Genomic DNA, 14,581 nt, shown 5'->3' on the forward strand with positions numbered 1-14,581 from the left:
AATCAACATTGTAAGATGTCTCCTTTCTTTTACCAAAGCAATCAAAGCATGGAACATCATATAATTTTTTTAGCTGAAGAAGCTTTTCCTGAACTGAATGCTTATTCTAACAACTCTTGATGATGATTATGTGTGTTATGTTGGATCAGCATGTAGGTGTATGCATTAATGATCTCATCAATGCTTATTCTTATTATTTCCAAAACCTCATTTTTTGTTTCTTTTTCTGTTGTGTTTATATATATATATAAATTTAAGTGTTGTGTTTTTATACATAAAATTCATTTTTGATTTCTCCTTCTCGGCTTTGTTCTTTAGATTTCATACTCTTATATTTAAAGGTGCTTGAAGGAACAAAATATTACAACTGTGCCTGAGGAAATAGCAACGATAATGGTTGATTTGTTGATGAGATGAGTATATACAACGATGCCTCTAAAATTCTTTAATAATCTTTCAGATTGTGCATAAAAAATGCTAATAAAGAATGTTTTCTCTAGAGTTTTTATAATATTTTTTGCTAATTAATAAAACATTAATCAATTTTATTTTTATCAAAGAAACTAGATATAATGCCTATTTTTTGTCCATATGAGTATAATAACTTTCTATTTTAGACTCTCAGAATGTTATGTACCCCAAAATGTTCTTCATGAAGCACTTGGGCCCCTCGACCCAGCTAAAACCGCAACTGGCCCAAACCATTACGGCCATCAAGCCCAAGCCCAAGCCCACCGTTCTAACGTCAAAAAAATCCCAAAATCTGACAACTCAGAATTGAAACAAAATTCGACCGTTGCAAGCGTTTCATCCGCGCCTTTTAGCTCCATAAACAAACCGTTCTCTAGCTCCCCTCTCCCATTCCATTTGGCTGAAACAAAAAAGAGAGTGAGTTTCTGAGAGAGAGGGAGGGAGGAAGAACCTGTGTTTGTATGTGATTGTTGATGTTTTATTTGATTACTACTTGTTGTTTTCTTATACTTTGTTTGGCCTCCCAGAAACCAGAACCAAAAACTAGAAGAAAAAAATAATCATACGTATATAGTTTCAATTGAATCAAATAATTTTGGTTTTTTTCTTTCTTAAGTTTTCTAATTATATTGTACAAGTTAAATTTAGATTATATAAAATCGAATTGTGGTGATAATTTAAGTGTAGACTTGACCTTGAGAATATTTGAACCATCATGATTATCATGCACTTGACCAACCAAGTCAGCATTCTAAGTTCTAACTGAGTAAACTCAGCGAGTCTGCATAATAACGCACAAACAACTTGTATTAGAAAAAACTATAAAAAAAATTAATGTGCAAAGACGGCTCCTGAAGAGAATTTGAACCAGGATGGGAAAACATAATCATACATTTAACCAACTCGGAAGTTAAAAAAAATGTAATTATGGATATAATTGGGACTAAAAAGTAGAAATATTTGATGGAAGAATATTAAGGAGTCTGATCAGTGTCAGCCAAAATTCTCCAAGAAGCAAAAGGTTCTCTAAAAAGGAATGAAAACAAAGTTTGGAATTGTAATGATTGAAACTTAGTAGTAGGAAACTGTACCTTTCCCTACATGCTTGTACAACTTGAAGATGCTTCTTCTCCAACCTCCTTGGTGGATCAGTCCTTTTTGGACCTCAAAATTTCTGAAACCTGCAATGAAGGACCAGATTCCACTTATATCTTCTCACCAACCAACACAAGACTATAAAAATAGCCACTCTCAAGAGGAGCCAAACCTACCATGAAAATGTGAAATTAACTTTAATGGTATTGGCATTGCCATTCAACAAACACAAAGGTTTATTGTAGCATGCTAATCTATACTCATTAGGGTTTGATGATCCATCAATGTTTATTAGTTCCGGTTTTTGGAATCATCATCATCTAAACCTTTATCCTAAAACATGAATCCATAAAAGAAATTCATGAAAATTCACGAATCTACCACATCAGTTCTACACTGTCCTCTCTCTTTTTGTATTTTCAATATCAACGTAACATTGCATAGACTCAACAAAGAAAAGAAGCCTTGCATTGCATTGCATTGCATATATCCAAACAATCGCCAGACTTGTATTCTTCAGGGGTATTAATGAGCTACTCTCAATGAGCTACTCTATTTCCAAAGAAAAAAAAAACTGTTACCCGATCTATCAGCAGGTGAGTAAATGGCCTTTGTCCCACCCAACAAGTAGACAACCTGGTATGTCACACCACCATTACTGCCAAATGCATACCAACAATCACGTGGTTCAAAAATCTCATGAAGTCTTGAGTTGTGGACATTGTTTATAGACATTCCTATACATTTGAAGGCCTTTTATATTTCATATACACTTAAACCAACTCATAGTGGAAAGTGGTCACCAACCCATGGCAATTTCCTAGAAAAAATTTCACATGTATAGTATGTGATAGTGATACTGCCAAATATAATAAAATCACTTGTTCTAATATAACCATAAATCATATGCATCTCCATCACCTTAGCCTAACTAGAGATGGCTAATCCATCGGACCATCTTTGGATTACTAAAAGTATTATTATGCCATCAAATGAATGGTCTAAGCTGTCAGGTTGTTTCGAAGTTGGCAAAAAGATGAAATGTGGTCATCCCCAAATATTCATGGTACTTGATCAAGAAATAACAAATGTTTATGTGTTATCATGCCATAACCCATTTAATTATTTCTTGTGGTTTGTGTTTGCATCGTAGGTTAAGACAGAATTTTCTTTGGTCTGTTTATTGGTCTATGTTGGCATACAATTTCGGGGAAATGATAAGGAGGAGAAAGTGTCAAGATTTAATAAATTTAAGGGAATTATATCAGATTTCCTATAATTACTAAATCTGAGATGGTTAAAAGATGGATATGGTTGGTGAGCTCCAGACGAAGATTTTAATGGTCGCTAAGATGAGAGACCACTGCTGAAGATGACATTGAAGGGTCTTTTACTGCAATTCATTATGGGGCCCTCACTAACAGAGAAGTACAGCAGTCTCTCTCTCTCTCTCTCTCATATATTCATGTAGATGGGATGGTAGGTGTTTTGTCTAGATGCTAGACTCCAACAATCATTATCTGTATAACATATGAAATAAATGGTGCTTTCACATGGGCATCCTGAGAGACATGCAAAAACAAAATATCATTCCCTATAGGCTGTTTGTTTGTCTATTTCAGCTTTAATTGTTTATATTTGAAAGACTCCGGACATAAATTCTGTTTCACAGATAACCATTTAGTGAAGTTTCAACTATCTTATCGTCTATTTCTTTTGGTAATATGACCATACTGTTGTTTATACACCCAATTTTTTGACAAGGAGAAGAAATATCTGATGAGGCTACATACCTTTGAAGCAGTATTGTTGACTAGTCTTGGTCTTCAGGGTATTCCTATGTTCAGAGATCCCACATTAGCTTTGGAGGAGCCTTGAAGCGCTTAGACTTCAGCCAAACTTTGCAACAAAGAATTCTGGTACTTCTTTTCTGCACATACAGAAACAAAAAACAGTTCATGTAGTTTCTGGTTGTTTTGAATTTTTGATGTTTGTTCTCTGTTACCTATTCAGTGCTGATGTTATTTTTCTTTTCTTTTCATGGGTTGAGTTTCCAGTGCCATCTCATGTTCATCCTTCACAGATCCAGGCAAACCTTGCTGATGTAAATACAACAAATAGGCAAATAATATGATATCTTATTCAAAGAATCCCTAACCTATTGATGTTATTTCCATTTGCTCTTTGACCCAATGAGACAATAAATACAAATGCAGTTTGTTTTTCCACAAAGATTAAGAAAAAATGTTTAGCAGCCATCCCAGCTTGGAATGCTAATCCAAATTAGCAGTCAAAGTGGGTGGCTGAAATGCCATTTTTCTTTGCTATAATCGTCTGACATTTCATAATATCAGTAGGTGCATATTCAACCCCAAACTCTAAATACTATGATCTGACTTTCAGATGCCCTTATGTCATAACTTTAGAATGTTGAATATAATAGAGAAAAAGCACCTTTCACCATTGAAATACAAGAAAATTCAACAGTGGAGAGGAATTCTTTGCAATTATGAAAATATTTTATAAGTCAAGACAGGAGAATCACAAAACAGCTATAATTTTTTTAACTTTCCGTATGATGCTCATCTGTATGAATTCCTACTGGTATCGCATGCGTGGTTCCTAATTCAGCCTTTATTTCATTCTCATTACCTTTAAAACACTACTCTTTCTGTCATCAACATATATCTTTTCTTTTCTGTTAAGTTGCAGAAATGAATGCTGATTAAAGAATAGAAAGTAGGGGAAGGATCATTCACCTCAAAAGTATGGCCACAGATTCACAAAGATCCATTCGAAACCTAGCCGGAACAATTCATTCCCTACTAGGAGTAAAGGCACATGTAACTTCCACCTGGGTTAAATCAGTTTGTGATATAATAAAGAACTTACCCTCTGAAGCATCATCCAAAAGATCAATCCCAGCAGATTCGGAGAGAACTCTCTCGCATAACCATGGTGTTGATCAAGACCCTGACGTTTTAAAAATAAGAGGTAAACTTCTACTTCCTGATTCAGATATTTATTTGTGTTATGTCTACGAACATGCAATAATATATCACTAAAGCTAGTTCTTTTTTCTAATAATAAACATCCTCTCTATTTTTCTGTGAACAGATGAACTTGCTGCCTTGACTTCCCACATAAATCAATTAAACATACAACGAAGGGAGGTTCTCAATGAATTTCTAGATTTGAAAGGTCAGTTAACTAAATTCTTGTATATGAATAAACTTATGGCCATTCAAAACATATAAGATATAAACTCAATAAATCTGTCCTTTCAGGGAATATTCGTGTATTTTGTCGTATAAGACCCATGGGAATGATGGAGAACTTTGGACGCTCAAGACCTGTCTTAGATTCAGATTCAAATAAGATTATCCTGAAACTTGCCGATAATAAGAGTAAAAGCTACAGTTTTGACAAGGTTTTCCACCCTGGTTCATCACAAGGTGCCGGAAGTATATTAAGTTTTCATGGCAATTAAGTTTCTGCTTATTCTCTCTCTTCAGATGATGCAAATGTAGAAAGCTACTTTGTTACACGTCAATAGCTGAATTAACTAGCTAAACTCATTGTGATCCGCGTTTTGATTGTTGAAAACTTTCAGAGGAAGTATTTTCAGAAGTTGAACCAGTCATCAAATCAGTCCTCGATGGCTACAATGCATGTATATTTGCATATGGACAGACAGGCACGGGAAAAACTTTCACAATGGTGAGGAACATTTAATGCAATAGTCAATTTGATTGCATGATTTAAGACTGAAGAATGCAAGTTCCAAAGCCCCAAGAAGTTATGAAATGAGTCCCTAACCACAGCATATATGATCACAACCTGTGCAGCTAGCCAACAGCTGAATAACTGCCTTGATAACTGTAATCATTTAGCAGAACAATCCGAATTATCATGCTAACCTCAAAAACAAGTCTGCATATATCTATTAGGTATGATATCCATTCTCTATCTATCTTGAATGTCTAACTGCATCTGTCATGGTTATGATTCTTTAGGAAGGGACTCCAGATTCTCGAGGGGTGGTCCACCGCACAATTGAGGCACTCTTTGAGCAAGCAGCAGATAGTAATCATGCATTTGTCATTAGTTTCAGTATGGTTGAGATTTACCTGGGAAATCTGAAAGACTTGCTCGTTTCTCAGCCAATTAAACCAACTGATCCTATGCCACCATGGTAAGTCTGCAGTTTACATGTTGCTGGATCTTTTTAGTCATATACTCTGCAGGAAGAAGTAATAGAGATTTTAGAAAATGACAAAATCATGGAAGATTTTTATTATGAAGCAAAATAACATTGTGTTTCATCATTTTACCAGGATTAGCAATAGAGAGATTAGGCATTAGTCTGGTTTATCAGCACTGATATGAATTTAGTAATCAGCTCTGTCCAATTCGCTTTCAGATAAATAATTTCAGGTCGTGTGGTCTCAATGTGAATCTCCACCCGCAATTAGTATCCTTTACTTCAGACATTCTTTCCATTTGATTTATCAAGGGAAAATTTTACATATACTAAAAAGCTTCGCTGTGCAGCCTTTCAATACGAACAGATCCAAAGAGAGGGGTTGAGATCGACAACCTTGTGTCTATCCAAGCAAATGATTTCAACCAAGCCCTGAGGCTGTATAGATTAGGATGTAGATACAGATCAACTGCCTCCACATATTCCAACATAACTTCGAGCAGATCACATTGGTAATTTCTTTCCCTCATTATAATTGTAACAAATGTGCAATTGTCAATTGTCTGCGAAGTTAGACAGGATTTAAAAGCAAATGTTGAAAACCAAAATCGGTTAAAAGCTGCTTACACAAATGCATATTAGCTTCAGAAACTGCTAAATGAAGTGGTGATAAACATTTCTGAGTTTCTGCTTTTTGTCATTGCTCCTCAGCATGATTCGCCTATCAATCACTTGCTTTGATGCTCCTGAGAGACAAAGGGAAACAAATAAGATTTGGTTAGTTGACCTTGGGGGAAGTGAGCGTGTGCTGAAGACAAAGGCCTCAGGAAGAAGATTAGATGAAGGAAAAGCCATCAACATGTCGCTTTCTGCTCTTGGATCTGTTATAAATGCACTTCAGAGAAAAAAAGGCCATGTGCCTTACAGGTAAATGTGAAACTTGATAATTCTTCGTACCAAGGTCTGTACTCAGACCGCTCCAATCGGAGCCCAAATCTCATTAAGTAACTGAATTACAACATCCAAGTTTGACCATTAGAAAAATAATCGTCGAATCTAACTCAAGATAGGAATAGGATTTTACTAATAAGTGCAACAATTTCCTCTGAAACCTATTTATCTTATGCTCATCCACGTTGGTATGAGAAAAAGACTTGTATAAATAATTTTATCATACATAAGTACACTAGTACAGAACAGGAAACCCCTGTTAGCAACAGTTTCAACCTGTGTCAATGAGTTTTTTTTATAACAACGAACCCCTGTTGGCTAGGGATTCACTGTTGTTGTTACCAGTCAACTTAGTTGACTAAACAATAGTGGTTTCTTCAGCATTTCTAAGACTTCTTCTAAACTGAAGTTTTCACCTTTGACAGGAATACCAAGCTGACACAAGTTCTTAAAGATTCTCTAGGTGATTATATTCTTGTTCTCTATGCTTCTTATATTCATTTGTGCCAGTCAGTAGCAAGTGATAGTCATTAGTGCTACTAAAAGAGGGAACAAAAAGAATAGGCCCTACTTCATACCAATATAATTAGCATCTATGATATAGATGTGGGTGATCTATTACAACCTTCTAAGGATTACTGCTAAATATACAGTATACACACCCATTCATTGAATTTGAAAGAAGGTTAAAACAATTCCAAGCAAAACTATCATCAAGAAATGCGAAAAATTATTGATCAGATCTAGCTATTGTTGGTGTATGGCATGCATAGGAGTTTTCTCATTTAGCTTCTTAAATAGAATATTATTTGTCTTAAACAATTTTGTATGTATCTATCTTCAGCTGAGGATTCGAAGACACTAATGCTCGTCCATGTCAGCCCCAAGGAAGAGGATTTGTGTGAGACAGTTTGTTCTTTGAATTTTGCAACAAGGGCAAAAAGCATTCACCTAGGGAATGACGATTCAGTTGTAAGTAAAAGTAACACTGAGCTTGTTTGTTACCCTTTACAATTATGAGACCTCAAGAGTGCAGCCTTTGAGCGTACATAGTTTAGCATTACCTGTTAATAGGAAAAAGAAGTCTGTAAGTAACATGCGTCTATTGCAGTAACATAATATAAAGTTGATAATATACCATGGGAAAGTTTAAAAAAAAAAAAAAAAAACGTAAATTTCTATAGTCTGGGATAAAAGGTAAATAACAGAGATGAATAATGCAGTCAGTTGGCTGAATGCTTCATTCCTAAGATGCTTTGAAGAGGTTATCCGATTAGAAATATCAGTGTACAAAGATTGAAAAGAGAAGAAAATATATAAGCAAGGATGAACAAATGCTTAGTTTCTACATCCAGATTCCAGAAGTACTGGCATTTAAAACAAGTAAGAAATAAGTGCCAAGATACATAACCTTTGTTAGTTTGCTTGCTAAGATTTCCGTCTCAGGACATTATCACATCAACTGATGTGAAAATCTTCATCCTCATTAGAAATTTATGTCTGCATTCTTATAGTAATAATAATCTTAGGGAACTATTGATCATCAGGAAGTACGAGAGCAGAAGCAGGTTGCGCTGGTGAATCTGCAGCAAAGGATGAAGGAGATTGAAGATGAGCGCCTATGCACCAGAAGAGACATTAAAAAGTTAAACGATAAATTAGAAAATCTATCCAAGCCAGCTTTATGTTCTGAAGGTCTGCAGACTTCCTATTTATCGATGAAAGAGGCACAGCTGAACAGTAAAGTTACCATAAACAATATTGGAGCAGCTGCAACAGCTCCTTCATCAGGGATGCCTAGATTTATGAGGCCAACTGTCTCAAGCAGAAGAAAAAATGGGCTACATCACCAAACTTCCGAAGGTAGAGACCAATTCAGTACAAAAAGGAGAAAGCCACCTTCTCATCGTGCCAAGTCAGTTAATTTTCCTGTAAAGAATAATTCAGGATACAACTCAGAGCACAGTATATCAAGAAATAGCTGTTTTGACGGATTGAACATAAAAAGCATTGCAGATAATGAAACTGAATACAGCCAGGATACATTTGAATGTGATGTTAAAATAGGTTTCTTTCAAGAGCAGGAAAAGGCTCAACAGACTTCATGTCAAAGAGCTCAATGCAGAGAGATTGAGAAACATGGAAATGGTAACACAGAAAAGCTTAGTTCCACAAAATTTTCGAAGGTTGATATTTGGCTTCGTCTACACAAGAATGAACCTCCTATCAATGGTGACACTCACAGGAGCAAAAGGGTTTTAGCATTTACTCTCCCAGAGAAGAAACTTACGTGTTATGAAAGAAGTAAAGCAGTGATACTACAAGATGAGAAAAGGCATGGGTTAACGAGAAAGAGAATTCCAAACCCCGTTAAATCAGGAAAACTGCTTGATGTGAGGGAAACTGAAAGGTCAATTTCAGAAGTGGTGATTGACAAACCACCAAAGATGCTGAAGGATTTATTCGACGAGGAATTGAGATCTGACTCCATTAATCTCCTTCATAATCCTGATGGGCAGACAATGATTCGGAAAGAAGATTTGGTTGGTGACTCATCCATGTCAGAAGTTCTAGAGTCCTGCTGTCAAGAAACACCCTCTGACCTGGACGGGGAAGACCATGAAAGCAAAGACTTGACTGCCCCATTTCTATGCTTAAGAAAAGGGGTGAGACTTCAAAGAGCTTTATTTATGGACAGTCCCAAGCAGAACGATATAAGCTTGAGACAGAACACAGGTAAGACATTGAGGAATAAAGAATATAGGATTTTGTTTTCCGATTAAGTTCATTGTTTTACAAGCAGCAATCACCCTGACTTTCATACAGATAGGCACTCTAGAAACTATTTTAGCATGAACTTACTCTTTGCTTTTTTGTGTGATCAGGAATGTACACTATTCTTAAACAGAAAATCCAAATTATATGTGCCAGTGCCCTTCTGGGACTGGGATTTTATGATTTGGGATTCCAGCATGACTTCTTCAACAGTTTGATGCTTTAAGGCAGCTTCAGTGGATGACATAACGTGGCAGAGCAATTACTTCCCCCTCCAATATGTCAGTGAAGGTCTGGTTGAGTGTGAGTTTGAATGCTACTATAATCTCACTGTCGCAACCTCCTATTTTATTTGCTATGCAGCAGGCTTATGCAATCAAGCCAAGCTTTAATAATTGATAACTTTTGCAACAACACCGGTTTAGCGACTTAAAAGTGACGTGTTTGTTCATCAGGATGTCATAAAAATGGCTCCATCTATACTCTCTAGCCAGAAAACATCTTGGGAAGCTCTTTGCCAAATTCTTTCTGGCAGAATTCTCCACCTACAGGTCCAAGTGGAGGCCAAAGTCTTGAATGTGCATCATGTACACCAAGTACCTTCCCTTCATGTAAATATTTGTACATGTATCTATTTTGCCTATAATTTCAATGATTTTCTATCATCTTATCTTCAATTAGCTTATCAAAGATGATTAGATATGAATGTCTTTCCTTCTTCCGTCCCCTTTCCCACAATCTCCAAAGTAAATATTAATAATATTTAGTAGGATATTTAAAAAAATAGGAAGCGGGATAACACGAAGGTGTATGTGTCTATGAAAAGCTATGCAGAGCTCAATAAAAAAGACGAAAAGGAGAGAGAGCAAAAGCATGGAATACATACTCGTTAATGGGATGATATGAGCAAAGCTGCTCATTGTAGTACAAAAAGCTGGAATAATATTACATGTTCCCAGGCAAGAACCAGATAGGATTTCCCCCTATCCCTCGTCAACTCGTCCAGCCTAAAGCATTTCTTTCGCAAATAGTAAGCAACATTCCAATTGCTCCTCGATCGTGTGTAGAACCTCATGTATCCTATCGAACTCGGGATGCAATGAATCTCCGGCAACAAAATCATGAACTATCTCGTTCACCTCAATGAAACTACCTCCTGGCATCTGGCATCTTTTGAACACCAGTGTCCCAAATCATCTTCCTCACCATTGTAGAATCATTCCACCGGCCATCAGCAGCATATATCTTGGATAAAAGTGCTAAGTTTGCACTAAGATCAGGCTCCAACTTTATTAGATGCCGTAGAGCAGTTGGTCCAAGATCAGCATCTCCATGAACGTTAGGAGCATCAAGAAGAGATCCCCAAATCACATTCCTCTCTGGCATTCGCTAGAACAACTCTCGGGCACTGTCCATGTCACCAACCTTGGCATTCCAAAACACCACACCTCTTGTACTCACTCCATCAAACAGCTTCCGTGCATGCAAAACAATCCGTAAAACGAGTACATCTGAATCAAGACTGTAACCACGTTAACATTCGAGTCCAACCCGATCACAACACTATGCAGTGGATTTGCTCCCTAGTTTCAACCGTTGATAACCGAATCACGGCCTTCAGCACAAAAGGGAACTAGTACGAGTCGGCTCGCAGCCCCCCAACCGCTCGAATCCGGTTAAAGAGCCCGATTGGGTCCTTCGGAAGTGTGCCTGCGAGAGGTCCTTATTAATTAATTTATTATTGTTCGAATTTATTTAATTTTTACCGGGATGTAAGAAAAAACCGCGCTGGAAAAGGTCATATACAAATACACACGTAAGCACAAGAAGGTGGCAGTAGTAGTAATAAATCCGGAAGCGCACGTAAGAGACGCAGTTTGGGGAAGAGGCGTTAGTCAATCCCTTCCCTTCGACTTCTTCCTTTCTAGCTTTCACTAAACCCTAATTATTACAGAATTTGAACCGAAGATCGTCAAATTCTTCCAGATCTAACATTGTTACTCCTCTCTGATATTTATTCACAAATTTTCATGATGCAATAGCGATTCAGATTGTTTGGGGAGTTCAATTGAATTTTGAGTTAAATTAAGGTCGTAAGCGGTGTGGATTGATTTGTCATGGAGGGCAATTCGGGAGGAAGTGGCGGTGGTGGCGGAGGGAATGACGTGGAGCTGCTGTGTAAGACGTTGCAGGTGGAGCATAAGCTGTTCTACTTCGACCTCAAGGAGAATCCGCGGGGACAGTATCTCAAAATCTCGGAGAAGACGTCTGCCACCAGGTCCACAATTATCGTTCCCTCTTCTGGAATCTCTTGGTTTTTGGACCTCTTCAATTATTACGTCAATAGTGATGATCAGGACGTCTTTAGCAAGGAATTACAGCTCGATACCAAGGCATTCAACTTCTCTATTTATTGTCTTTTGGTTTCCTTTTCCCTTATTTATCTGTTAAATGTATCGTGTGCCCCTGCCCTCAATCATTATTTCGTGCTTCAGGTCTTCTACTTTGACATTGGCGAAAATCGCAGGGGTCGCTTCTTGAAGGTATACTATAATTTTCTTACAGCATTGGATTACATTGGTTCTTCAATGGATGAAGATATCTTTGATTATCAATATTTTGTATGAGTATTATGTTTTCGAAGTAGTGTGGGATGATTCAGTTTCGGTTCTCTTTATTCCTAGTCCTCCACTTCAAATGGTGCTTCTTGTTCTACAAATACTGTGGTCTGTGAATTATGAGATACTTGGCTTGTAAGGGCTCAAGCTTGAACTGGCAATTTCCATTTGAAATATGTAAAATATTTTGACTCATATCCTGTCTGGATTGGCAACTAAGTTGATTGATGAATTTCCAGTACATCAGTACATCAAAAGGCGGGATTAATATAGTGTCTTTGGATATGAATTCAATGTACTTCTCTTGGGAAAGGTTTGTGCCATGTGTCGTTCTTTTCTGATGATGAAACTTCATAAAAAAGCTACCGTCAAGTAAGTTGAAAGCAAAGTTATCTTCAAGACAGAGTCCATTGCATCTTGAGAGAATGGATTCATCAAAAGAGCTTGCCTATATCTTAAGCCAAGTAGAAGTCAGGCGAGCCTTTATGCACTGGTAAGGTTGCGTAATTGCAAATAAGTCGTTAAATCATGGAAGTAGCCCCCTCATGTTTCAAGGTACATCTGCATACATTTGCCCCCAGAGCCTATTGTGGCAATATCCTTGCACATTGGATGTGATCACAAATCAAGTAGAACATAGGGTCCCTCCCCTTTGAAGCCTGTCTATTCCCTTCTTCCAAGCTAATTAAGCATAATGGAAGGAGGAACTATTACCTCACAAAAAAAAAAAGGAACTAACATGATGCTTCAAGTAGCTTTTTGAGATATATTATAATTAATATACAGAATGGTAGAAAATCTGGAGGTCATAGAATTATTAACTTGAACATATTCCTAATGTTTGTATCGAGTTTAATTGATTGATGAGTTTGGCAAAGTGATCTCTCTATTAAGTGTGTTTTTGTCATTTCGGTTTCATCATTTGCTATTCTTTTTCCATGAGTTTGCATAAATCTTTAATTGCTAAGTCAATAGCAGAAGAAAGACAAAATTCATATTCCAAATATATTCTTAATTTATTAAAGCTTACATGTGCAGGTATCTGAAGCTTCTGTTAGTAGAAACCGCAGTACTATTATTGTCCCTGCAGGAAACACCCGGGATGAAGGGTGGGCAGCATTCAGGAATATTTTGGCTGAGATTAATGAAGCAGCTAGGCTGTTCATGTTGCCCAAGCAGGTGGTTGTGCTACTGCATAAACTTTTTGTTCATTATTTTCCTCCCAAAAAAATCTGAAAAACACATTTGTTTTCACAACTTCTCGCTAAACGTTTCTTCTTCTTCTTCTTTTTCCCTTTCTACATAATTTTTTTTTTCGGGCCAAAACAGCAAAGCTCTGAAGCATCAGAACGTCTTGTTGGCCTTTCTGATGATGTAGGGGCTGGCTTCATACCTGGTCACTGTAGCCAACCTGCTTCATCTTCTGAACTGGACGTGGACAGGCCAGTTGAGTTGCCTGCTCATGATGAAACAGAGCTTTCAAAAGTAATTAGGGTTGATCAGAAGAGATTCTTCTTTGACCTTGGGAGCAACAACAGAGGTCATTTCTTGAGGATTTCAGAGGCGAGTTCTGAAAAGATATTCTATTTTGAGTCCTAAAGATGACCAAGTAAAATGACTGAACATTTTTTAGAAATTTTTGTTGACGTAACTCTTACTTGTGTAATGTTGGCCTGATATGCAGGTTGCAGGCACTGATCGGTCCTCTATCATTCTCCCGCTTTCAGGGCTGAAGCAACTTCATGAAACAATTGGTCATTTTGTGGAGATAACCAAAGATAGAATGGAAGGAATGACAGGTGCAAATGTTAGGACAGTGGATCTTCCTCAAAGATGATTTCTGATGATGAGTTTGGTCACGAAACAAATAATTCCATTTCCACCAAGGTGGTCTTGGAGCTACAAGATAGGTGTTTGGTTAGGGGCGCAATTGTTCCCAGCGGTGTTAACCTTTTCTTTTTTCTTTTTCTCGCTTTTCCTAATTCTGTCAATTCTATTCTGAAAATAAACCGAATTCTCTGTTTGATGAACAGAAATTTTCGGGGAGTACTTGCCAGTGTATTGTCATGTAGGGAATAACTAATGGCACAAAAAAAAGGCATGTAACTGTCAGTTTGATAGTGTGGCACCCGCATAAGATTTTCAATAATGTGCATTTCTGATGCTGTTGTTCGGTCTCTGTCACGGACAGTTTTCGAAGTGATTGTCTGTCCAGCTTCGCACCTTGTACTCGAGGTTCTTGTGGTTGTAACTATGACTTTTTAGTGTATGGCACTGCTGGTGGCTTGTTGGTTGGTCCATGTGCTAAATCATTGATATTCTGAAGAGAAAAGATCCACTTTGTGGACTACACTACTTGTCTAATTTTAGATGGCTTAATTTATGAATTTATTAATTTTGTTGCTTGTTTACAGCAATCATGCAGAGTATCAAAGATTGCCATCTTCCTTACTGCATTTGCAGAGGT

General features: G+C 37.2%; 2 protein-coding genes and 1 long non-coding RNA gene across 15 annotated transcripts; 2 read left to right on the forward strand and 1 right to left on the reverse strand.

The window, feature by feature from the left end:
- Positions 1 to 320: 320 nt before the first annotated feature.
- LOC119993062 lies at positions 321 to 11,204 on the reverse strand. 10 transcript variants are annotated; one of them, XR_005466502.1, is made up of 13 exons: positions 10,383 to 11,204; positions 8,472 to 8,650; positions 8,133 to 8,304; positions 7,727 to 7,785; positions 6,398 to 6,516; positions 5,697 to 5,807; positions 4,459 to 4,539; positions 4,326 to 4,388; positions 3,572 to 3,665; positions 3,360 to 3,496; positions 1,563 to 1,652; positions 1,166 to 1,252; positions 325 to 871 (listed from the first exon to the last, which is right to left on the reverse strand). It is a non-coding gene; the product is annotated as an uncharacterized LOC119993062 (long non-coding RNA). The 10 variants fall into 10 exon arrangements; XR_005466501.1 differs by having other exon boundaries at positions 321 to 1,252; XR_005466500.1 differs by lacking the exons at positions 325 to 871; positions 1,166 to 1,252 and adding an exon at positions 5,386 to 5,445 and having other exon boundaries at positions 1,319 to 1,652.
- Positions 3,365 to 10,148, forward strand: LOC119993060 (kinesin-like protein KIN-14T). Of its 4 annotated transcripts, none has more exons than XM_038839970.1 (12): positions 3,365 to 3,485; positions 4,279 to 4,560; positions 4,684 to 4,767; positions 4,854 to 5,021; positions 5,180 to 5,286; positions 5,583 to 5,761; positions 6,121 to 6,282; positions 6,482 to 6,697; positions 7,147 to 7,184; positions 7,566 to 7,693; positions 8,269 to 9,457; positions 9,607 to 10,148. In XM_038839970.1, the coding sequence occupies exons 2-12, from the start codon at positions 4,335 to 4,337 to the stop codon at positions 9,720 to 9,722; spliced, it is 2,613 nt and encodes an 870-aa protein (XP_038695898.1). In that variant the 5' UTR covers positions 3,365 to 3,485; positions 4,279 to 4,334; the 3' UTR covers positions 9,723 to 10,148. The 4 variants fall into 4 exon arrangements, with proteins under 4 accessions (XP_038695898.1, XP_038695900.1, XP_038695897.1 ...); XM_038839972.1 differs by having other exon boundaries at positions 3,383 to 3,485; positions 4,273 to 4,560; XM_038839969.1 differs by lacking the exon at positions 3,365 to 3,485 and adding an exon at positions 3,722 to 4,170 and having other exon boundaries at positions 4,273 to 4,560.
- A 167-nt stretch (positions 11,205 to 11,371) lies between the features above and the next one.
- LOC119993061 (transcription factor Pur-alpha 1-like) lies at positions 11,372 to 14,464 on the forward strand. The gene is made up of 5 exons (XM_038839973.1): positions 11,372 to 11,889; positions 11,992 to 12,039; positions 13,153 to 13,293; positions 13,444 to 13,677; positions 13,799 to 14,464. The coding sequence occupies exons 1-5, from the start codon at positions 11,614 to 11,616 to the stop codon at positions 13,949 to 13,951; spliced, it is 852 nt and encodes a 283-aa protein (XP_038695901.1). The 5' UTR covers positions 11,372 to 11,613; the 3' UTR covers positions 13,952 to 14,464.
- The last annotated feature ends 117 nt before the right edge of the window (positions 14,465 to 14,581 follow it).

Source organism: Tripterygium wilfordii, chromosome 23 (assembly GCF_013401445.1).
Source record: "Tripterygium wilfordii isolate XIE 37 chromosome 23, ASM1340144v1, whole genome shotgun sequence".
NCBI classification, from domain to species: Eukaryota; Viridiplantae; Streptophyta; class Magnoliopsida; order Celastrales; family Celastraceae; genus Tripterygium; species Tripterygium wilfordii.